Source organism: Chrysochloris asiatica, unplaced genomic scaffold, assembly GCF_000296735.1.
Source record: "Chrysochloris asiatica unplaced genomic scaffold, ChrAsi1.0 scaffold00004, whole genome shotgun sequence".
Classification (NCBI taxonomy): domain Eukaryota; kingdom Metazoa; phylum Chordata; class Mammalia; order Afrosoricida; family Chrysochloridae; genus Chrysochloris; species Chrysochloris asiatica.
Window position 1 is genome coordinate 26,323,395 of NW_006408522.1, and position 27,409 is coordinate 26,350,803.

At 40.2% G+C, this 27,409-nt stretch overlaps 1 protein-coding gene across 2 annotated transcripts in view; it reads right to left on the reverse strand.

The window, feature by feature from the left end:
• Positions 1-27,409, reverse strand: part of SLC12A1 (solute carrier family 12 (sodium/potassium/chloride transporter), member 1) — a 138,952-nt gene that overhangs the window by 89,472 nt on the left and 22,071 nt on the right. Inside the window, exons 3-10 of one of the 2 annotated variants that reach the window (XM_006831681.1) lie at positions 26,694-26,828; positions 26,471-26,546; positions 17,593-17,688; positions 15,380-15,519; positions 13,179-13,289; positions 10,406-10,517; positions 8,162-8,289; positions 2,087-2,171 (exon numbers count right to left, since the gene is read on the reverse strand). In XM_006831681.1, the coding sequence (XP_006831744.1) occupies positions 2,087-2,171; positions 8,162-8,289; positions 10,406-10,517; positions 13,179-13,289; positions 15,380-15,519; positions 17,593-17,688; positions 26,471-26,546; positions 26,694-26,828 (883 nt within the window). Of the gene's footprint in view, positions 1-2,086; positions 2,172-8,161; positions 8,290-10,405; positions 10,518-13,178; positions 13,290-15,379; positions 15,520-17,592; positions 17,689-18,183; positions 18,280-26,470; positions 26,547-26,693; positions 26,829-27,409 lie in introns of both variants that reach the window. The other variant, XM_006831680.1, reaches the window with a different exon arrangement.

A 27,409-nucleotide genomic window follows, 5' to 3' on the forward strand; every position in this document is an offset into this window, starting at 1 on the left:
GAGAAGGTAGAATCCCCACTGAATAGTTTTCATCTTGTCTAGACTGGGTCTGGTGAAAGGAGATGGGGATAAGATTCTTACAATTCAATAGTGAATTATTATTATTATGACTAATTGCTACAGTCATGACTGTAAAGGTAGACGTTTTGTAACAAAAAGGGAGGAGTAGTTAATCTGAACTCAGGAACAGAGAACCCTAGAACCATCAAGGAAGAAGGGCATAAGCAGAATGTGGGACCCTTTCCAGAGAAGCAGCAGCACAAGAGATGGAGGCAGAAATGAGGGCATGGAGAGAAACAGCAGCTGAAGACTCTAGACTCATGGAAAGAGAAAGGCTATGTGCTGGTGGCCAGGTGCTGGCAGTCAGGATGCAGGCTTGCAGAATGTGCCCTTTGGTTGCTTAAATGATTATATATTCCTGAGTGCTTTTGTGTACATACCCCCCAAAAAAACAAAAAAAACAAAAACCAGAGGGAATAGAAGCAAAAATACTGATGAGTGATGATGCACAGATTGTAATCATTGCAATGAAACGATGGGTGTAAAACCGATGTTCTCCCATGTAAACTATTACTCAATTCACAATAAAAACTTTAAAAAAATAAAAGTGAATCAACAGGACTTTTATTACTATAACTGAGAAGACACTGTTCACTGCTGGACCAGGTAGCAAAGATGAGGACATGAAGAGATAGAGCAGCTGAGGACTCTGGATTTATGGAAAGAGAAAGGCTGTGTGCTGGTAGCCAGGAGGCCAATTTGCAGAATGTACCCTTTGGTTGTTTAAATGATTATATATTCCTGAGTGTTTTTGTGTAAAACCCCCCAAAACAACAACAACATAGGAAATAGAAGCAAATACTGTTGAATGACCAAAAAAAAAAAAAAAAAAGAGTCATTAGAGCCAATTTAAAAAAAAAAAGAAAATTAGCCTGCTAAGCTCTGGTAGCGTAGTGGTTACGAATCGGGCTGCGAACCTTAAGGTCAGCGGTTCGAAACTACCAGCCACTCCGCGGGAGAAAGATGAGGCTTTCTACTCCCGTAAAGATTTACACCCTTGGAAACCCTGTACAGGGTCGCTATGGGTCGGACCTGACTCGATGGCACTTAACAACAACAACATATTTGGTTAAACATTTAATTAATTCATCCCTAGTCCTGGTGTGGTGCTGTGGGCTAATGAATCAGACTGCAAAGTTGTTTGAACTGCAAGGTTGGTGGTTCAAGCTCACCAGCTGCTCCTCAGAAACCCTATACAGAGTCGCTATGGGTCGGAATTGACTCAATGGCACTTAACAACAACAATGTGATGACTGAAACTGTGGTTGCCTTGGCAGGGCCAGACCCCATGATTTCATGGGCCTTCTATAGCCTGAGGACCGGACACTCCCCACCCCTGCTCTAGAGTAGGTTGTTGTTGTTGTTAGCTACCACTGAGTTGATTCTGACTCATAGGGGCTGTGCAAAGGGTTTCTGAGGTTGTGAATCTTTACAGGAGCAGAAACCCTCATCTTTCTCCTGTGGGGTGACTGGTAGGTTTGAACTGCTGATCTTGTGGCTAAAGCCCAATGCTTAGCCTCCAGCGCCTCCAGCGCTCCTCTCTAGAGTATACTAACTGACATCAAGTAGATTCTGACTCACAGTGACCATGTGAAGGTTTGCGAGACTAAATCATTCTCTGGTCGCAGCTGGTGAATTTGAACTGCTGACTTTGTGGTTAGCAGCCCAACGCATAACCCACAATGCCACCAGTGAACCTCTCTAGGGTATGTTGTTGTTGCTGTTAAGTGCTGTCGAATCAGTTCAGACTCATAGAGACCGTATACAGAGTTTCTGAGGAGCCACTGGTGAGTCTGAACTGCCAACCTTTGCTGTTCAAACCAACTTTGCGCTCCAGTTCTTATCCTACAGTGCCACACCAGGTCTTTAGAATCTATGAACCATAAATTAAGGTACCAAAAAAAGAACTTATAGAGTTGCCTTTAAAACAAACACAAAAAACTCTCCTATGTTCCATTGAAAGACCACAGGGAAGGAAGAACTGAACCTCCTGCCATTCAGACATCTCAAACCACGTGTAACTTACCTACACAAATGGCCACTCCTATGTAGGCAACGGTGGTGATGAAAATAGCCAGCATGGTCCCTCTGGGAATGGCATCTTGGGGATCCTTTGGAGGTAGAAGAGAGGGTGGGATAGGAAACAGAGCACTTGGAGTTGTTTCTCCATTTTCAAACATGTAGGCTACCCTTCCTGAGGTTAGTTCTAAGGAAAAGATAAGGCCAATGGCAATGTGGAGAGCCAGGGTTATTCACAGATGACAAGGTGTTTCATGTGAAGAATGAAGTCTGTAAAACTTTGCACTGAGTGGGAGATCCGAAGAAGACTTTATAGACAAGTACGCTACTTAGTTTATTTATTAAACCTTCCCCTTCCTTAAGAAGCCCTGGTGATGCGGTAGGATAAGCACTGGACTGCTAATTACAAGCTAATCACTAGATCAACAGTTCAAGCCCACCAACTACTCTGCAGGAGAAAGATGAGGCTTTTAGCCCAGTGAAGATTTACAGCTTCAGACACTCCATACAGGGACACTTTGCATTGGAACCAACTGTTGTTGTTGCTATTTGTCATGGAGTCGGTTCTGACTCATAGCGACCCTATACAGGGTTTCTGAGGCTGTAAATCTTTACAGGAGCAGAAAGCCTCATCTTTCTCCCATGGAACAGCTGGTAGTTTCGAACTGCTGACCTTGCGGTTTGCAGCCCAATTCATAACCACTATGCTACCAGAGCTCCTTTGGAAGCAACTACACACACTTAACAATAACTCCATCTCCTATGAATTTCATTCATGCAGATGTATGAAACCTTAAAGAATTAGGGGAAGATCTCTGGAACCATCAAGGGAGAAAAAGCAAAGTGCAGGACACTGTCTGGGGAAGCAGTGACACCAGGTATGGAGGCAGAGACGACGTGGAGAGAAGGAGCAGCTGGGGACTCTGGACTCATGGAGGGAGAGGGGCTGTGTGCTGGCGGCAGGATGGCAGGCATGCGGGGTGTACCCTTTGGGTGTTTGATGATGCGTGCAGAGGATTGTAATCATTGCAATGAAATGAAATACGATAGGATGAATGTTAAGATAATGTTCTCCCATGTAAACTAACACATAATTCACAATGAAAACTTTTAAAAAAAATTATACTACAGAGGGGAAAAAACAAAGAATTAGGGGGAAATGTACAAACATTACGTAACACATTGATGGGGTTTGTGTATGTGTGCATTTGTTTCTATTGAATTTGTTGTTGTTAGGGCCATCAAGTCAGTACTGACCCATAGCGACCTTTTGCACAGCAAAACGAAACACTGCCCAATCCTGGGCCAGCCTCACTATTGCCACGTTTGAGCCCATTGATGCTGCCACTTGGCCAATTTACAACTGTTTCTCTTCATTTTGAGTTGTGCCCCATCAGCAAATCAAGGTCCTGTGGGCTTTACTCACACAGGCTTTATTCCATTCGCATCATCACGGTCAACTCTACTTAGAGGAGGCAGCTCTTCCCCAGTCTCATTTTGAGTGCCTTCCAACCTGAGGGGCTCATTTTCCGGCACTATATCTGACAGTGTTTCTCTGCTATTCATAAGGTTTTCAATGACTAAATGTTCGGAAGTAGTTCATCACTCCTTCTTCCTAGTCTGTCTTCATCTAGAAGTTCATCTGAAACCTGTCCACCATGGGTGACCCTGCTGGTATTTAAAATACTGTTGGCATAGCTTCCAGAATCACAGCAACTCACAAGCCACCTCAGTATTAAGTTAGGATGCCTTTAAAAAATTACTATTGATTGAGCAAAAAGGATAATCTACTAAATTCTCTAATCCCTCTAATTCCAAATTTGGAAACTATCTCAGGAATGGCTGCAATGGAAGATATTTAATTTCCATAAGCAGGCATAAATTCAAACTCATATTAGAAAATTTCTTTTCTTTTTTCTTGCTTATAGATGTATATACATTCACCAAGTTGAGCTCATATCACATATAATACATCATTTTATATCCTCTTTGAGGAATAAGTCATCTCATAATCAATTCCCAAGGAGCATAAGTGTTCTAAAGAATTCTGTTCAATTTAACAGGGATTATTAAGAAGAGATTTTAATGCATTCATTGCTTATACAGGACAGTGCCTGGCATATTGTAGGAATCAATAAATATTGAATTGAGAGATGCACAATCTCCGTAGGCTTTAGTCCTCGCATTGGAAGGCATGAGCCTCATCAATACAAATAAGCAATCAATGTAGTCAAACAAAAGTTGAACATTTTAAAACTTAAAATCTGCTGATCAAGGCCATCAAAACAGGTCAACTCACAGTGAACGGAGACTCAGTCAGACAGTGAAACTATCTCTACGTGGGGCTAAGTCCACTCCCCAGGATGCCACTGTTTGATCACAAATTCCTTCCTTCTCTTTTAAAAAATACCTGCAGACAAGTTTTGTTCTGCTGCATATCTACTTAAACTCTTCTTTCCAAACTACTGGCTCTAAAAAGTGAGTGAGGTAGGTGTGTGCAATTGAGCAGTACGTGGAAGACTGAAGGTAATTGTGGATGAAGTGGACCCCACTAGATCCCCCAATGGATGCTGCATTTCAAAATTGCTTATTTTGATTGCAATATTGATTCAGGACTTCTTTGGATTAGAATGAAATGTGAAGAATTGATTCAAATGAGAAGAAACAAAACATATTTAAAGGTTAAGAAGTGTGAAGATGGAAGGCAGTCTTGTACGTAAAGCACAAAAAATTATTTTCAGAACTACAAGCTACAAACTCCAACATGGCTTGCTTAACTAGAATTTACATGAGAACCTAACTTCATCCCAATAAATTAGAATGCCTATACATTAATGTATAACCATTTTCCACATTATCTGGTCTGGCTACATTTTCCTTAAACAGGGCACAAGACTTTAACAAATTCTTATTCGTAGTTTTCATTCCATCTCTTTTTTCATTAAATATTATGTTTTTCTTAAGACACATTACAGGCAATGTAATAGATTGCTGTGTTTGGGGTATGACAACTACATTCATATCCTAACCTTGCATTCAGACCATGCCTTAACTCTCTTTGTTGGATCTGAGTGGTTCCCAGATCATCTCCAGGTACATATTTACATGCTTGTGAGTCCTGGTGTGATGCTATAGGATAAGCACTGGACTGCTAACCACAAGGTTGGCAGTTCAAACCTACCAGCCATGAAATGAAAACCCTACATAGGCTCACTATGAGTTGGAACCAACTCCGTGGCACTTAACACCAACAAGTATGGGAATTATTAAGGCACACTGGTGGCTCTTGTAGGATAAGCATTGAACTACTAATCAAAAGATAAGCAGTTCAAATCCACCAGCTGCTTCATGGGAGAAAGATGAGGCTTTCTGCTCCCATAGATTCAGCCCCGTAAATCCTACACAGTGTTGTTGTGAGTCAGAACAGACTCGACAGCACCTAATAACAACAGCAACAAAGTATAGGTGTTAGCTAATAGAAAATTCAGAATTTGTAACATCATTTTGTTCCAATTTTGTTGACTATCAGTAGTAGCCTGAAATGCTACTTTGGGAAAGATTTTGAGTCCATGAGCATGGGTCTTGCATAACCCTCAGTATTTATTAAACTGAACTGAATCTATCATGGGTTGGTTATCTCTACAGAAATAATATCTATAAGTACTGAAAGCATTCTGCATTTCCTAACTTTGGACACTTCTCAGTCCTTAACATGCTTGACCACTATGCCTTTTGGTCATGTTAATTATTCCTAAAGCATCTTCCTTTCTTCACTTTCTCACTCACTCTTGGTGTCGATGTTAGTGTGCTGTACAGTCAGTTCTGACTCAGAGCAACCGGCATAGGGTTTCTGAGGCTGTAATTCTTTATGGGAGCAGAAAGCTTCATCTTTCTCCCATGGAATGGCTAGTAGTTTTGAACTGATGACCGTGAGGTTAGCAGTCCAACTTGTAACCACTACACGATCAGAGCTCCCTGGTTACCCCTATCTCTTAGATGGTTCTTTCACTTGCTTCTTCAAGGACTCCTTTTCTACCATTAATACTTCAAATGCATGTGTTCCCTGGTGAAAGCTTGGTCTACTCTCTCTCTTGCACACACCTGGATAAGTTCATCCATGTCCATGGCTTCCATTCCTGATCTAGCCCCCATTCCAGAACTCCACACTCATAAATCTAGCTACTCACAAAAAGCTTCATGCTGATGTCCCTCTGCCACTTTAATCTCACTAGCCAAATCTGAATTCATTTTCTTCATCTACTACCATATGAAATCAATGTATTAGATTGCAATCAACATTCAAAAAATACCATAGCATGGAGCTGGTGTGAAAATATTAGAAGGCATCACTTGTAATAAAGTGTTGTTTGGGAAAACCTTTATATGTGCACACTGGATTGTAATATATATTTTCTTACTTCCAGTCATAGTAAAAAGCAGCCTTTCTTTTTCTTCTCTTAACTCTCTATCTTCACTGACCCCTGTGATCCGTTGCTCTTGCCATGGCCTTAATTCAGGTCCCTGTCCTCTCTGTCTTGTCTGTTATGATATTCTTTAACTGATCTTTTGCCTCCAGTCTCCCTTCCTATCGTCCTCCACTCTCTAATCCATCCTTCACAGGCTGCTAGAAAGCTCTCTCTGAAAACATATCTAATCAAATTACTCCCTGATCTAACCTCCTTAGTGCCTCTGCCTACTTTGGGGACTGTGTCCAAACTCCATTATCTATAGTTTAAAGAACCACTGAGTTCAACTTAAAAACATCAAGTTCTGTATTTGTTCAAAGTTAAGTTCAATTGTAAAATCACCAAAGTATTTTTAAACGGAAAGATGACAACTTTTTATAACAATACCGTGATCATAATGACCCTGGAAATCCTGATAGGCCATCCTCTGCACTTTCTTTTCATATAAATACCCAAATCAGATAATTTTCAGTCTGTTCTGATAAATAAATAAAATTATTTATTAATTTGGTAATCCTAACTCCTACTAACACTTCTCTTGAGGGAAGGAAATTTTTAATTCTTGTCTTTTTAGACAGATGATTTCCTATAATTCTTTGATTACTCCCAAAATTCCTAGGACATATAGATCATTTTTTGTGAATATGCTAATTACATGTTGATGAAAAGATTTTACTTGCATACCACATTCCTTACATAACGTACTTCCCATTAGCAGTGACGTCTTACATCCTATTCCTTCTGTTCCAAGTGCCCTTCTTTTTTGATAAGTTCTTATTCACCACTTGAAATCTCAACTGAGTGTCTCCCTTTCTGAAACCCTTTACTTTTTCTCTAGAAGGAAGCAATATTTTAACTAATATGATGTTCTTTACAGTTCTTAACACAGAGCATTGTAAGTGAAGTCCTTTATAAATATCTATTAGCTTAATGGCAAGGTATTCAGTGATGAAGTGACATTTGAGGGGGGTATTTTTTCTAAATGTTGCACGCACTCTTTGTGTTTAAGAGAGATGGCATAGAATTGACATGTTTTTCACTGAACTATTCTCATTATGTTGGAAATATGACACATTGGCAATACACTTTGCTCTTCTGATATCACTGAATAAGATTTTTGGAAGAACTATCTGGAATAGGCCATTAATACTTAAATTTGCCATTAAAAATGAGAACTTATTTTTATGAACAGAAAATCTTGCAAAAATCTTATCCACTTATACATCACTTACATCTTGTTATCCACATTTCACATTTCTGACAATAGTGGAAAATCTACTATGCAACTATTTTTGGAGTAATGAATGCCAAGGTGCTAGGTTAGAGTAACATGGATTGTGATGTTAAGGCTATGTGTCAACTTGTCTGGGCAAGTGGTTTGGCAGTTTTGTTATGATGTCATCACCTTCCATTTTGTTACCTGACATGGTCATCCTCCATTTTTGCATAACACCTTTTCTTTTGCATAATGGCCTCGTCTTTGGAACCTAACCACAGCAATAAGTGATTGTAGTTGAGAAATAAGTTGAGAAACACGATCACTTTCAGTCTCTATAGCAACTTGCGCTGCTCATCAACCCCATGGCCAGGACACCAAAGTGGAGGAAACCACATACCTCCAAGTCTCCTGAGATGTTGGCACCAGCTAAGATCCCAGTGGCTGCTGGGAAAAAAATGGCAAAGACAGAGAAGAAGCCCTCTCCCTTTGTGAAACTTGGTCCAAAGTTTTCTGCAAATATTGATGCTGCAATACAAACAATGAGAAAATCAGGTGTAGATTTTCTTCACAGGAAAAAAAGTAAGCATTAGCTTCTATAATCTTAAATACAAATGTGTCCCTGTATTCTAAATGGAATGAACTGGAGGTCTTGGTGCACATCTGATGAACATCATGTGAATATCTGCCTACAGTTAAAAGAGAAATCATAAGACTTTAGTTCTCTAGGACATGTTTTGGGAGCTTAGTAAGATACACACTGGACTGCAAACCACAAGGTTGCTGGTTTGAGCCCACTAGCCACTCCACAGGAGAAACATGAAGCTGTCTGCTCCCTCAAACATTTAAAGCCTCAGAAACCCTATACAGGGTTGCTGTGAGTCAAAAGTTGCTATGAGTTGATGGCACACAACCACCACAATAGGACATGTTTTTGATGTTGCTAAGGGCCATGGAGTCAGTTCAACTCATAGCAACTCTGTATAAGGAATATTCCAGGGAACTGAAGGTGGCTTTGAACCACCATCCTTCCAGTGCTTATCATACCACAACGCACCAGCTCTAAATAAATAAATCCATAATCTTTGATAGAGAATTCTCTCAAGACTATGCTGACATACTCACAAATATACCAAACACATGCTTCTTTTCCTCCCCTCTCCTCTCCCCACATTCTCTCACACTGTTTTACTATTTGTTTTTCTAATCATAAGAGAAATTTCTGGGTGAGGAATGCCTTAAAAGTTTGTTGCTTATGTTACTCAGCTTCCCCCCAAACTCACCCTGGACCCAGAAACTGGATCTGAGATCCTATTACCAAATTCTTATGAATCAGGGAATATTATAATGAGGTGATTTGGTTGTAAAATAATGCAGGTTAGTTCTCAAACTGCTGGTGGTGGTAGTGTGCTGTGGAGTCAGTTCCGAATCATGGAGACCCTATACAGGGTTTACGGGAGCAGAAAGCCTCATCCTTCTCCTGCGGAACAGTTGATAGTTTCAAACTGCTGACCATGACATTAGCATCCCGACTCATAACCACTACGCGAACCTTAAGGTCAGCGGTTTGAAACTACCAGCTGCTCTGCGGGAGAAAGATGAGGCTTTCTACTCCTGTAAGGATTTACACCCTCGGAAACCCTGTACAGGGTCGCTATGGGTCGGAACCGACTCGATGGCACTTAACAACAACAACAACAACCAAAGCTCCTTTCTTAAACTGCTGGTTGCCACCATATTACTTAGGTGAAAGGAAACAATCTAGAAGAAAAACAGAAGAGAACAGGAAGAAAGAAAAGAAAAGGAAGACAGATATGAGTTAAAGAATCTGAGATGCCAAATAAGGAAAGAATGTTTAAGAGATCAGAAAAAAAACTATAGCAAGTGTTGGAAAGAGGGAGAAGAACATAAAGCAAAAAGATATTAACATGCAATTGGAGGACACTTTTAAAAAAGAATGAAGAAGAAAGAGATGATGTGATATAAAAAGGAAACAAATACTGACAAATGAGTAAATCATGAAGAGGATTATTAAATGTAAGCTCAACAAGTGGACTCTTAAAAACACTAGAGAATAGAGCTGGGAAGGATTGGATAAGTGGGTAAAACGGAAGAGAAAGAAGCCGATGTTCCTGCATTGAAGTTACCACAATATGCTGCATTACGTAATTTTCAGTCTTTTGTGCTTGAAAACTTGACAGTGATGCTTAACTAGGCAATGCTATAAGAAAGAAAGGAACAACAACAACAAAAACCTAGCAGAAAGAATAAAAATGACTTTAGCTGCAATGATTGAACAAATTTTTCAAGCTATGCACCCTTCCCTGCATCCACTCTTTATTTCTACTATTTGACAGCGACAACAATTTGTCTAGCACTTGAAGGCTTACAAAGGGCTTTAATAGCCATTATCTTATTTGATGCTCAAAATTCCCTCAGGAAGGTATTATTATCACCCACACTTTAGCAGGAGAATTCTAAGATAAAAATAAGTTAGGTTCAGCAGGTCAGTGGCAGGATTGACACCCAACCCTGGGTCTCAACTTGCATGGAAGTCCATGCTATTCCCTGGATGACTTTAAGGTAGGGGTTATGAGAAACAATGGAATCATTCATTGTAAAGCAAACAATTTTTCACAGTTACCTTGGTAATTAAAGAAGCCCCTCGATTTCTTCTCATGGTTGGATGGAATTACAGTTCCAATGAAGAAATTTACAATAGCAATAAGAAGAATGATTAGAAGAATCACTTGAGCCTGCAAGAGCAAAATAAAAGGTTGCCAGGTTAGATTTACTTATCAAATTGTCATCTAATTATAAAAAATTATACATGTCTACTTGAGAAAACCTTTCATTATTCCAGTTTAGATTCTGGTATCCAAAGTAGGTAATAAGAATATCTATATAGGATGGCATTTTAATAAGTCTCATTCTATGTGGGTGCAGATATTGCATTTTCAATGGGCGCATGTGCTTAGGTACTAGCAAGTGACATTTAAGAACATTTCAAGCAGTGGGTGGGCAACTACCACAGGGACCTCAGGAATGTAAATGGAATCCAAAGTTTTAAAACTTACAGAGTCGAGTTCTTTTTTGGGCAAAGTACCTATGGGTTCTTCCTTCAACTGAAGAAAGGGGTATGAGAACACAGAATGAGTCACTGAACTCCAAGGGTGTGCCCAGTACATGTGATGTTAGGCTGCTAGTGTGTGTCCAGCACAAGAAGTCTGCAGTGTTGACCATGCTAGCGATCTTTCTTCAATATGTGCAACGTGCCAAGATGTTTACTGCTTTGACACTCCATGGTGCTGTTCCTTTTGTCTAAAATGCATTTCTCCCTGCTTTTTGCACAACTATTGCCTTCCGTATTCTTGACATCTCTGTTACGTCCTCAGAGAGGCCTTTCTTTATGAGCTAATCTAAATATTAATAGCTATGGATAAACACTGAACTGCTAACTACAAGGGTGGTGGTTTGAATGCACCAACAGCTCTTTAAGAGAAAGATACGGCTTTCTGCTCTTGCAAAAATTTACAGGCTCAGAAACTATACAAGGTCACTGAATTGGAACCTACTCAACGGTATTTAACTGCAACAAGGCTCAGTGAAGGCTTATAATATAGATTCTAATTTAAAATATTACCTATAGTCTTTCAAGTAAATGCCACCACCAACCCTAGGAAGTAGTATTATTATCCACATTTGAAAGATAAGGAAACTAAGTGGCAGAGAGGTTAAGGTCACATAGGTATAAATCAGAGTCAAATTCAGGAAGTCCCACTACACCTTGGCAAATTTAAATACCACACTCTAGTCCCACCAAACTATACTGCTGCCCTGGACTCCTGGTGTGTGGTTGTTGTTGTTATGTGCTGTGTGTGGTGCTGTGGGTTAATACGCTAGACTGCAAGGTTAGTTTGAATCTCAAGGTCAGCGGTTCAAGCTCACCAGCCACTCCTTGGAAACCCAATTGTTGTTGTTAAGTGCCGTTGAGTCAGTTCCGACCCATAGCGACCCTGTAACAGGGTTTCCGAGGGTGTAAATCCTTACAGGAGTAGAAAGCCTCATCTTTCTCCCGCGGAGCGGCTGGTAGTTTCGAACCGCTGACCTTAAGGTTCACAGCCCAATTCGTAACCACTACTCTACCAGAGCTCCAATACAGGGTTGTTATAAGTCAGAACTACTTGAAGGCACTTAACAATGACAACCAGAGAGTAAACTAAGCAAACCCTTCCCCCTGATCATTTCTTTATCAATACTCTGGCCTGTTTATTTTATAGCACATCACAATTTACCAATCTACATTTGTTTATGTACCTGTTTATTACTCATCTTCCACTCGACTATGTGCTCCGTAAGGTCAGAGATTGTGTTTGTTTTCATGAAAACTGAACACCAAGTGATGAGCGGAATGCCTGGACATTGGTAGACACTTCATCAAGTTTTGTTTTTGTTTGAGTTCGACTACCTAGTCCATAAATAAATGTCATGTAGCAATGTTTCCTGGCTGGTCCGAGTGTAGTGGGGTAAAGATGAGCTCTGGTAGCGTAGTGGTTACGAATTGGGCTGCGAACCGTAAGGTCAGCGGTTCGAAACTACCAGCCGCTCCGCGGGAGAAAGATGAGGCTTTCTACTCCCGTAAAGATTTACACCCTTGGAAACCCTGTACAGGGTCGCTATGGGTCGGAACCGACTCGATGGCACTTAACAACAACAACAAGCAATGTTTCCTATGGCTTATATAGGGAAAGGCATTGGTCACTTTTTGGCTTCTGGTGACCACTTGAGATCTAGTCACTGTGTCTTGCACCCGTCACTGTACCAAGTTACAAAAGAGGCAAAAGCCATGGTTCCCATCATGCAGAAAACTTGCTCTCCTTTTTACCACAACTAGTTAAACTTAGATATTATTCTCTAGCTCCAGGGCCTATATGTTCTCAAATTTGTCCTGAAATACTGGGTTTTATGAGGAGAATAATAAACAGTTGTTGTCTCTATTTCTTTCATCCTAACATGCTTGCCATTTCTTTTGGGTGTCAGCACCCACAGTCAGTTTGAAAGGGGTGGCAGGGGTGTGACTGAAAGATGGGTTTTCAGCATGGGCCATTGCTGTGACTGTAAGTGGTCTTTGTGTGAAGGTGGCAGCAACCTTGGTGGCTGTGTCACTGCGATGACTGCACAGAGAAGAGCAAAGTGTTGTAGGTGTGGTCATGTGACACGTGCTGGGTCATGACTGCCCAGAAGCTCATGCTTCGAGGACTTCGTGATCCACTTCACATTACAGTACTTCTTAAACCATAGCAAGTAATAACTGTAATTCTTTTTGAATATAGGGTTCCTTCCATTTTTCTCTCTCCACTGTAATTTGTTCAGGACCTGACCAGCTGTTGTTGATAACATCATTCTGAGAAATTCACCTTTGCTTCCCATTCCATTCCAGCTACTGAAATTCCTAAAAGAACCACGACTGTGATGGAGCCTATTATCCGGATGTCATTGGTAGGATCCACCATCAATGAATCACTCTCCTGGAAGTGGGGGGCGGTAACAGAATAGAACAAAACACACCAAAATGATTAGGGCCTTTTTTTTTTTCCACGTATATCTTCTTGTAGCATTTATTTAAAAAATGTATTTGCAGTCCAGTTTTTATCCTTTATCCTAGCATTTAATTTATTAAAAATATGTATACCATATGTATACAGCTGTGCATCATCTACCAACACTACCACAACAATGGCTTAAAATATTTTTATTACCTTAAAAAGGTTTTTTTAAGTTTTTTTTGCCTTTTTGCAGTAAAGACTTTGCCTTCTCCACTCTGATTCTTGAAACCACTGATACATTTTCTGTTACTACAATTTTGTGTTTTCTAAGATATCATATAAGTAGAGTATTAAAGTATTCAGTCTTTTGTGTGTATCTTTAAATCATTTTGTCTGATGCTTTTGAGATTCTTCAAATGGTTCATTTAACAGTAGCTTCTTCTTTTGTATTATTTAGTATTATATATTATATCGATATAGCACAGTTAATAGCCACTTAAGTTATCAATTTTTGGCTATTATGAATAAATCTATTGTGAACATTTGATTACTATTTACGTATATATATATAGTGTGTGTGTGTGTGTGTGTGTGTGCACTGATGTCTAGAGTCATATATTGTTAAGTGCCATCAAGTCAGTTCTGACTCATAGCAACCCTGTATAGAGTTTCCAAGAAGCAGCTGGTGAGTCTGAACTGCCAACCTTGTTGTTAGCAGCCCTGTGCTTATCCTACAGTGCCACACCAGGACTTCATATAGAACAGCTGAAAACAGAAATGATTGTAAACTTGAGAAGATAAGAAAGCTATTATTACTTTTTTCTTTTATAACAGACCTTTGATAGTCAAGGGTGGGGTTGGAAATTTCAGTGTTTACTACAGTGACAGATCTCGAAGCTATTGTTACACTAAGTAAAGGTATGTATACACACACATACTATGGTTTGTTTCAGAAGAATGACTTGCTATATTTGTGTGTCAGGGGTAAACCTAGAGGAATAAAAGTAAGTGGCTTCCAATATACAAATATTGGAAAAGAAGTGTTCTTCAATTAAAGAATAAACCACAAAAAAAAATGATGCATCTTTTGAAGATAGTATACCACTTGAGTTACATAATACACTGTCTAATTTTCAAATATAAGTATTTTTGCTAATTGAATTGAGTCACTGCTTCCCATGATAGGAAAACTAGAAATTATTTCATATACCAGTCAATAAACCTACTTGGTATAACCGTTCTAGACTGTGTATATAAACTAGGAAATGCCTAGTCTTCTGTAGTAAGTTATTCTAATGTTTGGCCTTTCTTTCTCTTTAGAAAACTATAATCATGACAATATCATTACTGTTGATAATAAATAATCCCTACTATTTATCTGATGCTTTGTATTTTAAAAATATTTCATGGACATTATTTCATTTGATATGTACTATGTTTCTATGGGGAGCACTGGACTCTGTAGGATAAATACTGGACTGGAAATTACAAGATTAACAGTTCAAGCCCACCAGCCACTCCTCGGGAGATGAGGCTTTCTGCTTATGCAAAGATTTATAGCTTCGGAAAACCTATATGGGGGTGTCTATGAGTTGAAACTGACTTGACGGCACTTAACAATAGCAACATGTTTCTGTATTTAAAAAAGAGAATGATATTATTATCACAATTGCTGTAGACTCAGAAACCAGGGCTCATATAGGTAGATTGTTGTTGTTGTTAAGTGCCGTCAAGTTGATTCTGACTCATAGAGACCCTGTATAGGGTTTCCAAGGAGCAGCTCGTGAGCTTGAACCGCCTACCTTGTGTTTCAAACCAACCTTACAGTCCAACACATTAACCCGCAGCACCACACCTGGTCCAAACCCTGTCAGCTGGTAAATGTCCAAGGCAGACACAATCCTAATTTTCTGATGCCAAGTCCTATGTTCCTTTTACTATATTAGTGTAATTCTAAAATAAATCCATTTCCTCTCATCTTATCATACGCACATCCTCTAGTGTCCTGAAAAAGCAAGCTGAACTGAATCATATCGCTTGACTGAAAAAAAAACACAAAAGCTTTTAATTACCTTAAGAAGATCCACCACTGTCTCAGCAAATCCTACCACGTACATAGCAACAGCCACTGCATTGGCAAAAGCAAAGATCAAACCGATAGACCCACCAAACTCAGGCCCTAAGCTTCTGGAAATAAGATAGTAGGCCCCACCTGAAAGAAGAAATAAACATGCTTTACACTGAAGAATTGTTAAGGAGTTTAGTTTTGGTCATCAAATGATATTGAAATTCTGAGAACATTTGAAATATTAATAATTCCAATGTCAATAATTAATATTACAACTTTCTAATAATTTTAGGAATCTCATGTTACCTTAATGAATTGCCTAGCCCTTCCTGTGTTCTATATATAATTTACAATAGAAGTATTCGGACTTAATAAAATCCAAACCTGAGACTTAATGTATACAAATGCTACAAATGAGAAACAACACATTTATAAAAACAGTCTTTTCAAAGTAATAATCTGAGAGTTCAAGTCAACAATGCAACTAAAGAAAAAAAAATTATATGCAAAATGTATAAGAGCAGACATATCTAGGCAGAAAATCAGGTGGGTGTGGTTTATCATTGCTGTGCTGACTTCCTTTTTTCCCATTCTGGAAGAAAAACAGAGGTATGTTTCTGGTATATGTTTCCTATATAAAACAGTGTATCTGTATAATGCTGTGTCCTTATCTATTCTACAAATAAGTCTTGGCTTTCCAAAATTTTAGCACAAGAAGGCATGATTCTTGTTAAGAATCATATTGTGTCATAGGTTGAAAGTAGCAAGAAAAGCAGGGAAGACTTGGGACAGTTGCTTCTCCTTTGTCTTATTCCTGGTTGTATATTTCTATACACATGAGAAAAAGAAACAGGCTGCACTAGCTCAGAAGGAAAGCAAATTACTGAAGGAAAAAGAATAACAAAATAATCAGAGACCTGATTATCACAGTTGTTGAGGTTGTTAGGTACAACCAAGATGCTCTTGACTCATAGTGATGCCATGTGACAGAGCAGACTGTCCCATACGGTTATGGCACTGTAGGATAAACACTGGACCGCAGGGCTATTTGAATCACAAGGTTGGCTGTTCAAACTCACCAGCCACTCCTTGAAACCCTACAGTGTCGTTATGAGTTGGAACTGACTGTATGGTACTTAACAACAGCAACAACAATCTTTATGTGAACCGATCACCAGATGACCTTTTGGTTAACAGCCAAGCTTGTAACCACTGCACTGCCAGGGTTCCTTGATTGTCCCAGTAAATCAATGATCTCCTAAAACTAAGCTAGTTTTAGAGCTAGACAGAGTTGACAAGGAAAAGAGGGCTTAAAAAAATTATGGAAATATTTCCATTATCTTTTCATTCCATTTTTCCCACAATTTTTCTGAAGCCCCCTGCCCAGTACGTAGAACCATCCCGAAATGTTCTTTTACCAAAATGGAATTTCTTCTGCTAGAGTAACTCCTTTTAGTTAAGGGATAAAATCCTCTCTATAAATCTATGTTAACAAATGATCTGGATAGGAAAGGTCTCTATTATCCCTTTTATACAGATTAGCTAGCCGGTAATTTAGGCTTGTTCAAAATGAGAGACAAGACAGGAATTGGGGCAGGAGATGCAAGGTGGGTCAGATTGTGTGTACGTCCCCAAGTAGGGGGACCTCATTAACAGGCACAGCGGTAGCTCAAAAAGGCAGTGAGGGGGGAATAAAGGAAATTAGAACAGTTATAAGTTTCACCTATTTCATTTTCTGCCTATTCCTGGGTGACTATCGTTGGTCCTTGGGGGAGATGTGGAGTGAATCTCCCCAAGAGGAAGGTAGGCACAGGGGTGGTTTACTGAGTGGGGATTGTCTGTGGGCCACTGGAGAAGACATGTTGAGGGGAATTAGAAGGAAGCCTGAAGAGCTCAATTCAAGGCAGGGGAAAACTATATATTTTATTGAAATACACTATGCCTTCTTATTAGATACCTGTTCACCACCCTTCACTTAATATACATGTTTAATCACAAGAAATAGGTCAAATAAGTCAGTTCTAGGGAATCTTTTAATTATAGTGGAGAAGACTTTGGTCCTACTATTTAAATTTGCATTTCCTTTTTTTTTTTCTTTTCTTTTGAGACTTTGGGGACTAATTAGCTGCATTCAGATTTCACTTCCAATATAAAATCAACTCTAGATATTGCTACATAATCAAAAACTTCCCATCATAAATAAGTTAATGGACTTACCTCCTCTTACTACTCCATTTGTGCAAATAGCAGACATAGAAATACCTGTTAGTGTTGTCACTACCACACTCAGGCCAATGATGATGACTCCGAGACCTGCAAAACCCCCCAAGAAAAGCATTTGGCTCCAGTACTGAGAGAAGTTGCCAGTACTTGAAGAGACGTCAGTCCAAATCTCGTCATGGAAGGATCAGCCTCCTCAGGAAGGACCTGTAATGTTCTAAACATCTCCATTCCATGACAGTCTAGGACACACCTGAAATGTACTAAACTTTAAAACTGAAGTGATTGTCCTGGAATCATTTCCAAAGGAACACCAGCCAGAGGTGTGCAGAGTAGGTTTAAAAATACAATACTAACCCAAGGAATTCCAGCACCAGGAAATCGTGACCTGAAATCCACCAGAGAAGTTTGTTAGAAACAACCAGTGCTGACTGCAGTGGGACTGAACTATACTCACTTCATCCAAATAGTTAGACAGCCTTCAAGAACGTCAGGCTACTTCCTTGTTCCCGTCAAAGAGAAGTTTATAAAAAGTTTTTGCCTACCCGTAGCAAATGATGAGGGCATGAGATATCTTAGAGATTTTACCTCCACGAACAAACCCGTTAGTTGCTATTGCAGAAGTTGACAACCCAGTAATAGAAGTTACCATGGTGGAAAGAAGAATTATGAGAACTCCAAGACCTGTTAGCAATGAAAGACAGAAGAGGTTATATTTTACTACTCTTCCTTGTATTCTCTATTGCTGCAAAGTACACTAACTTTCATTTTTGTTTCCACATCCAATCCTTGGCTCCCAATGGGGCTCCTTTGGGCTAAGGAGAAACTGGCATGCCTGACATAGAGATCAAGTCCGAGAACTCATAATGATGAAGGACGATTTCACAATGGAAACACAACCTAAACTGCAGCTCTGGAAAGGAAAAGTTGACTGATGCTGGTGTCCTGGGAGAGACACTACCCTGGCTTTGAAAAGAGAAAACATGGCATTTGACCTTCTCTTGTACTCTAGAGGAACCTGAATGAGAAAATTAGGAGTCTGACAAAGGTTAAATTCTTCCCCGTTTTTCTTGCATCTCTCTTTGCCTGGAAAAGACACACACACAAAAAAACAACTGGAACTAACTCAGATTACCTTTGAAACACTCCAGAAAGGTCAGTGGTGAACTATTTGAGCTTGTGTTGCCTTTACCGTACAAATAATTGTGCAGGTCACAAGTTTAATTACCTCCTCTGACATATCCATTTGTGGCAATAGCAGAGGTGGATAAACCAGTGATAGCAGTCACTGTCACAGCTAAGCCAATGATAATCACACCAAGACCTCAGTGGAGAGAGGAAAAATAAAGGCAATTAAATGGTGCAACAATCCATTAGGTCCTTTACATAAAGCATCACCATAGAACCACATTTGAGTGTAGCAGGTTAGTCTGGAAATCACTCCAGAGCAAGTGCTTAGTTTTAGTTTCCTGTCTGACAGTAGTAGCAGGATGCAACACACTCTAGAGACTGAGCTATGCAGTGCTAAGTTGTACACAACAGAACAACCTTGGCTGGTCAAGATTTAATACGAACCTCATTTTTATGAAGTTTGAGATAGCTATAAACCTAATAACTAGTCTATACAATTCCACACTGCTAATATAATTATAAATGAAATGTTCAGCCTTCCAGGTAACTATCTTTTTATGCACATTTGATTGCATAGGGGTGAAAAATTACATACAATCTAGCAAACTCTTCATCTGGCAGATGGGTAAAGTGGAAAGAATCAAACTGAGTTACACTAGACTCCGCAGTTTATTGGCTGTGTGACCTCTGATAAATTGCTTATATTCCGAGCCAAAAATGGCAACAGAAATAGAAAGAATGCAAGTGTTCAGTGGCTAGCATAGTGCATAGAACACGGTAATCTACAAATGCCCAAATAGCTTTTAAAAAATGCTGCCGGATTGATTTCAACTCATAGCAACCGTTTGTGACAGAGGAGAATTGCCCCATAAGGTTTTCAAGGCTGTAAGCTTTTATGCAAACAGATTGCTACATCTTTCTCCCATGGAGTAGCTGGTGGGTTTGAACCACCAACCTTTTAGTTAGCAGCTGAGTGCTTAACCAATATACCACCAGAGTTCTTTCTCAAAATGACTATTATCTATTAAAAACATTCAATACACAGTTGGTGTTGTTGCTGTTAAGTGCTTTAGAGTCAGTTCTGACCCATAGCCACCTTGTATAGAGTTTCCAAGGAACGGCTGATAAGTTTGAACCACCGACCTTGTGGTTCAAACCAACCCTGTGATCCAGTGCTTTAAACCACAGCGCCACACCAGGACTCCTCTACATACAGTAACATCTGTGTAAGTAAGAGCCTGTGTAAAGTGGAAACTGTCAAAGTAGGAAGACTCAAATATTTTCCATTAAAACAAGAGATAGAAACCTGGTAAGATTGTTGTTGTCGTTGTTAAGTGCTGCCAAGTCCGTTCTGGCTCATAGCAACCCTGTAAAGGGTTTCTAAAGCGTGGCTGGTGGGTTTGAATCACCAACCTTGTGGTTAGCAGTCCAATGTTTACCCTACAGCCCCACACCAGGAACACACCGTCAAAAGCAGAAGACTTATGAGACCTGGAAAACCAAGGCAGTCTGATCAAGTTCCAGCTCCCACAGGTTTCACTGCATCTGGTTGGGTATGACATAATATAAGAAGTGCAAGGAAAGATCAAATGAAATTACAACAGCTGCTCTCCAGGAGTTGACAGTTCAGAGTTATAACAAAAGGTTGTTAGTTGTCATTGTGTCAATTTCGACTCACAATGTCCCCGAGTGTTACAGAGTAGAACTGCTCTGTAAGATTTTTGGGGGGCCCTCATGCAGCACTGTGGGACTGCTAACTGAAAGTTTGGTGGTTCAACCCCAGCAGCTGCTCCTCACACTCTGCAGGGTTGCTATGATCCGGAACCAACTCCATGGTACTTAACAATAGAAGTCGATTATCAAGCCTTTCTTCTTCGGTATCACTGCGTAGGTTTGAGTCATCACCTTTGACCATACCTATTTACACTAGCTATGAAACTTGTGACTGTCAAGTCTATTCGGATTCATTGCAACCCTATTAAGATGGAGTAGAAACCCGCCCCCCCCACCCCAATAGTGTTTCTAAGGGTATAAATCTTCACTGAAGCAGACTGCTTCATCTTTCTCCCACAGAGCAAGCTCGTGGGTTCCAATGGTTGACCTTTCTTTTGGGTAAGCAGTCAAGCGCTTAACTACTGTACCACCAGGTCTCCGTTTTGTGCCAGCTAAGGACCTTCATAAAAGGGACATAGTTGTAATGTCTAGAATTCAGAAGAAGGCAAGACTGTATTCAGCTTCAGAAAATAAGCAGCCAGGAGGACACCCTCTTCAACAAAGGCAGAGCAGCACTCAAGGGAGAGGGAGAGGACTGAAGAGCCACTGAACATATCATGGCTCCATCCCAGAATGCTTTGGCCTTGGCCTGTTTGGTAGACTGCTCTACATAAAAGTGGTGTTGCTAGTTTCCGCTGAGCTATCACTATTCATGACAACTCAATGTCTGCAGAGTAGAAATTGCCCCACAGGTTTTTTTTTTTTCTCAAGGCTATGACTTTTTAGGGTCCTGTTGTGGTGCTGTGGGCTAATGCGCTGGACTGAAAAGTCAGTTTGAACCACAAGGTCACTGGTTCAAGCTCACCAGCTGCTCCTTGGCAAGCCTATACAGGGTTGCTATGGGTCAGAACTGACTCGCTGGGATTAGCAACAACAAAACGACCTTTTAAGGAGTATTGGTGTGGTGCTGTAAGATAAGCTTCTCAACCATAAGGTCTGTTTGCCACAAGGTGTTGTTGTTAACTGTAGAGTTGACCATAGTGACTGACCCGTAGTGACCCTGCATAGGGTTTCTGAGGAGCAGCTGGTGAGTGTGAACCACCAACTTTGTGGTTCAAACCGAATTTGCAGTCCTGCACAACAGTTCAAAGTCACCAGCCTCTCCTCAGAAAGCTTACACAGGGTCACTACAAACTGGAACCGAGTCGACAGCAATGACCTTTTAAAAGCAATCATCTGGCCTGTCTCTGAAGGTGCCTCTGACTGGATTCAAACCCCAACCTTTTGGCTAATAATAGTCGGACACTTAACTGTACTGCCCAGATCCTATATGAATTTGTTGTTGTTGTTGTTGAGTACTATGGAGTCGGTTCCAACTCATAGTGACCCTGCACAGGGTTTCTGAAGCTGTAAATCTTTACGGGAGCAGAAAGCCTCATCTTTCTCCCACGGAACCACTGGTAGTTTCGAACTGCCGACCTTGAGGTTAGCAGCCTGATTCGTAACCACTACGCTACCAGAGCTCCTTATATGAAGTAGATGTTCAGTAATTGCTCTTGGCAGTTTTTTATGCTAAGAATTATAGAAGGGTGACCTGTCAAGAGAGGCCATGATCTTTCTAGCCATGCCCTGAGAGAAGGGGAGTTAAGGCAGGTACAGACAGAAATAGGATTGAGACTGTTCCCAAGGATACAAAGATTCTAGCAGGAGTGCACTGGGGAAGAGGTTAACTGCGGGGCACCAACTGTAAACTTGAACCATACTACTTTTGTTTCTCTAGACTCTTTTTTTTTTTTTTTTAAGGTTTTTATTGTGGATTGAGTAAAAGTTTTCGGGGCAGATCATCAGTTTTACATTCAACAAATCATACACCTTGTTTCATTACAATGGTTATAATCCCCTCTATGTACCATCTGTGGTGCTGTGGGCTAAGCGCCAGACTGCAAAGCCATTTGAACTGCAAGGTCGGCAGTTCAAGCTCACCAGCTGCTCCTCGGAAACCCTATACGGGGTTGCTATGGGTCAGAAATGACTCGATGGCACTTCACAACAACAACATGTATCATCAGTTACAAGTTTCTCTCTGTTCATTTTAGCTTTCTTTTTTTTTTTTAAATACTCAGGCATATATAATAATTTATACCACCAAAGGACACATTCTGCAAGTTTGCCTCCTGGCCGCCAGCTCTCAGTCCCTCTCTTCCCATGAATCTAGAGTCCTCACTACACCCTCTCTCCATGTCCCCATCTCTGCCTCCATATCTGGTGTCGCTGCTTCTCTGGATAAGGTCCTGCCTTCCACTTGTGCTCTTCTCCCTTGATCATCGTAGGGTCCTTTGTTTCTGGACTGTAAGATTAACCACTCCCCTGTTTTTGTTACAAAACTTCTACCATTACAACTGTGAGAGTGGCAATTAGTCAGGATAACAGTTACTCATTATTGAATCATAAGAATCTTATCCCCATCTCTTTTAAACAGACCAGCCTAGACAAGATGAAAACTATTCAGTGGGGACTCTTTCTTTCCCCATACACTATTAAACTAAGCTCCCCCTTAAAACCGTGTAAGCTAGTCACTTCATGCCTTTATCGCCCCCTCATTTTAGGTAGCCAATGTCTAAGTTGCCCATCCCTATCCGTATCAGCTGGATGCTGCATTCTCAGCTCTAGACCTCTGTGGCTATGTCCTTGTTCATAAGCTCAGGTGTCCCCAGGTCTTCACTGCTGCCTTTCCCACTCTTCCACTCACCAGTAGTCCACTGTGGTCATCAGCAAGCTTACATGCCTGCTCATGTGCTCCCTTTGAGTTTCAGTCTGGGGGGGGTGGGGTGCCTTTCTAGACTCCGAAGAGCTACGTGCTGGAAGACACAGTCTCGCGGCATTCCTTGTATCTTATGAAGGAATACTGAGGTGGGTATACCCTTGTGCCACCAAAGGTGATCTTTCTTCAGCATCCGCACACTATTTTGTTCTTGGCTTTGTTCTGAGGAACCTTTCTTGTCAAAGGTTTAGCTAACCTCTAGCAGTTTACATCTCAGAGCAGGAAAGCTGTTATATTATTTCCCTATTCTTACCTTCCCTTTGTCTCTTTTCTCAACAACTTTTAGTTTATTCTTTTGTATCATATGCATTTCTGTGTTGTTGTTGTTGTTAATCGCCATCATGTTGTTTCCAACATGACCTTGTACAGGGTTTTCCAGGAGCGGATGATGAATTTGAACCACTGACCTTGCAGTTCAAACAGACTTTGCGGTTGAGTGCTTAGCCTTTGGCATCACACCAGGACTCCATTTGAAATGCTGGAACAAAGTTTTCTAAGCAGCAAGGAGTTTGCTTCTCTCTTGCAATCTTCATAGAAGTTTAGGGTTAAGAGGCAGCTTAGCAACCATTTGGTTCATTAGTTTCTCAGGAAATGCCTGGGGTGATTACTTAAAGTGAGGTGTCCTCCAGAATTCAAATCTCTAAGACTGGATCCCAGGATTCTACAGTTTTCTACCATAAAGCCCCAGGTCATTCTTATGCACACCATAGTCTGAAGACTACAGAACTCCCCTGGATCGAACTCAAATTGTGCCTGCCTGCTCAGCAAGGTCCTTTTCCTTTATCTTCAGAGAATTTGATAGGGAAAGAATGAATTCTACTCCCTACATTTTTATACAAGAATGTGAAACTCATGGAGCCTAAACAAACGACTTGCTTTAGGTCATAACGCTTTCTGTATTTTTCACATCCTTCTTCCCTACCTGAAGGTTAAGTTTATTGGAAACCATCTTGCCCAGCTGCAAGGTCACACACACAGAGAAGGACAATTAGGCGACTTCATGATAAGCTCGTTCTACCATTTGTTTTGGGAACCAAGCAGCCTAATCTCATGTTCCCCAAATAGCTACCCTAGTCTGTAGCTACTGTTACTCCTGGCCCCAGCTTCCTTCTAGCATTATTCCCAGGATTGAGGTTGGAAAATATATTTGGGTTTCTTCCCCAGACTACCTCAAAAGCAAGACAAAAATATTTGTATCTGTTTCTTTCCTTTCTCAATAGAGGGAACCTAATGGGACCCAGATGGTGACTCAGTTAACCATTCAGCATCAGGCTCAAGCACAGCCAGGTAAATGGAGGAAGGGGTGATAGTAAGTTTCTACTACTCACGAAAACCTCCCTTGTGAAGATTAAAAAGAAGAATTTTGTTTTAAGTTTCCATTCAAAAGAAAAATCACTGGACATTCTTAAAGGTAGGCCACTACTTTCTTCATGGTTGACTACGTAAGTAAAAGGTCCTAATAACACAGCACTAACACCTGCAAAAGTAATAAACAGGTTATAGAGTATAAGCTTCTACATATTTTATTATTTTGCAGTAAGTATGAAACTAGGTTGACTGTGAAAAGTATAATGTAAGATCTGATTAAAGTTCAGATTATGCCCAAACATATGGATGTTAAATAAGTTGCATTAAAAAGAATTACTCTCGCCCTTAGCTACTCTCACACCTCCAAACAAAGTAATGTCTCTTGATGATCTCAATAAGTTACTAAACTGCCCTTAAAAAACTAATTTTGCGTGAAACCCTGGAGCAAAACCTTGGCAATATTAAGATGCAGATTTTCCATGGAACAGCATACACTTATCTTGGACCCTGCGGCTGTAAGCATTCATTTGATATGCATCATAAAATCGGCAAGCCACCCTTTGTCAGGAACACAGCAGTCACCAAACACGAAACATGGGAAAAATATGATGGGAATGGGTTCCAGTTTTTCCATTTACAATTTACCCCTTTCTCTCTTAAGTCTTCTCAGGACTCTGAATAATGTGTTTTGAGGAGCACAGGCAATAAATTATGACCAACCAAACCCATGGCCACTGAGTCGAGACTCACAGCAACCCTCTAAGGATTTCTAAGGCTGTAAATCTTTTTTGGAGCAAAAAGCCTCTTATTTCTCCCCCAGAGTAACTAGTGGGTTTGAAGTGCTGGCCTTACAGTCCGCAGAGTAGTGTTTCTATACTACAGTGACACCTCAGTGTCTTAATTATGACCAAACACCTCTTAAATGTGAATTGAGATATATTCCAGAGTAGCATCTGAAAGGGTCCTGGTGCAGCTCTGTAGGATAAACACTGGACTGCTAATAGCAAGGTTAGTGGTTCAAACCCATCAGCTCCTCCTTGGAAACCTATGAGCCAGAACTGACTGGACCGCACTTAACAGTGACTGAAAACACATCTGAACATCAATATTCTTGATACTAATGATTTAAAAGACTTCCCCCAAATCTGAATCTTGCATGCATTTTCTAAGACACATGCACAGATATAACATGAAACATCAGTAATCTTTATCATATTAAATAAGAATCGTTGATAAAATTAAAATACATTTGTTTATAAAGTTTACTAATGTATCCTAATTTTTAAAAAGGCTTGTATTGAGAAATAATACTTTAAATAAGGCACAGTATTGAAAATATTAAATAATGATGCAAGAGTTTCAACATTTTCTATTTCCTGCTTTTAAAATTAGCATTAGTTGTTTAATCTATTATTTTAAAATTTATATAAGTATCTGGCAATACTTTAAAATTAACCTTCATTTTCTTTACTGCTGGTACCTGAAAGTAACAAAATTATGTTCTTTGGAAAACATTCAATAATTCGCCATTTTTATTAGAGCACATTTTCACTACAAGTAATTTTCTTTAAGTAATTTTTGGCAATACCCACAAGGGAAATAGCTTTGTGATAAATGAGGGATAAATGTCAATGTGTCCCAAAATATGAGTACTGTTATCTAAAAATGTTACACTTAAACTCTCCAAAGCTGAAATAATTAACGTGAGCATTCACCTGGTTGACAAACTGGAAAATTTCAGTCTTACAGGAGTTAATTTTTTACCTTTTCCCTCTGACAAATATTGTCAAAGAGACCAAGTAAAAAGAGCCCAGGTATAAATTACCTCCATGCCTCTCATCTCACATTCAGCTGAGTCTATAATTTACATGGGAAATTATTTAGAAGGGGAAAAACACTTACCGATTCCAGCTTCTCCAACAATCCAAGAGAGGCGGATGAACAGCATGACACCCCAGATATTTAGCATGCATCTTACCTGTAGATTAAAGTGGCAAAGTGATATTGGGGCAAACCCCAGGCGACTTTGTAACTCTATGGTGTACAGGCCCTGTTTAAACAGCCCACTAGAAGATCACTGAGCCCAATAGAGTACTGATCTTTGTAAACATAGGAGCTTTCTCACCAGCACACCTTTCACCCATCCAAACTTCACAGCACCGCCCTTATCATCGTCTTCCTTGTTTTCAGTTTGCTCTTCTCCAGGCATCCCTTCTCCATTAGCAACCCTGTCAGCTGACCCAGGAGCCACGGCCACATTCTGCATTTTTTTACAGATAGTAAAACATAGTGTTGGTCAACAAACAAATGATTTCACAGGCAAAGCAACACAACTAGCATAGAAATTTAGAAGAAAGAAAAGGGAAACATATTCTAGTTGCGTTGTTGTTAAGTGCTGTCGAGTCGGTTCTGACTTATAGCGACCCTGTATAGGGTTTCTGAGGAGTGGCTGCTGGTTGGGAGTCCAGCACGTATCCCACAGCATACCACACCAGGAAGTAAGAATATATTTAGTGAAAAAATAATTTTGGTCTTGAGACTGGTAGCTTCATGAATGAGTTTACACCACTAAGTATGGTAGAGTCCTGATGTGGCCCTGTAATTAATGCGCTGGACTGCAAGGTAGTTTTGAACTGCAAGTTCAGATGTTCAAGCTTACCAGTAGCTCCTCGGAAACCCTAGTCTGGGTTACTATGAGTCGTAACCGACTTGACAGCATTTAACAACAGCAAAGACTACCTGGTGTGGAGATGTAGGATAAAGTACTGGATAGCAAGGTTGGTTTGAACTTCAAAGTCGACGGTTCCCACCAGCTGCTCCTCGGAAACCCTATGGGGGGGG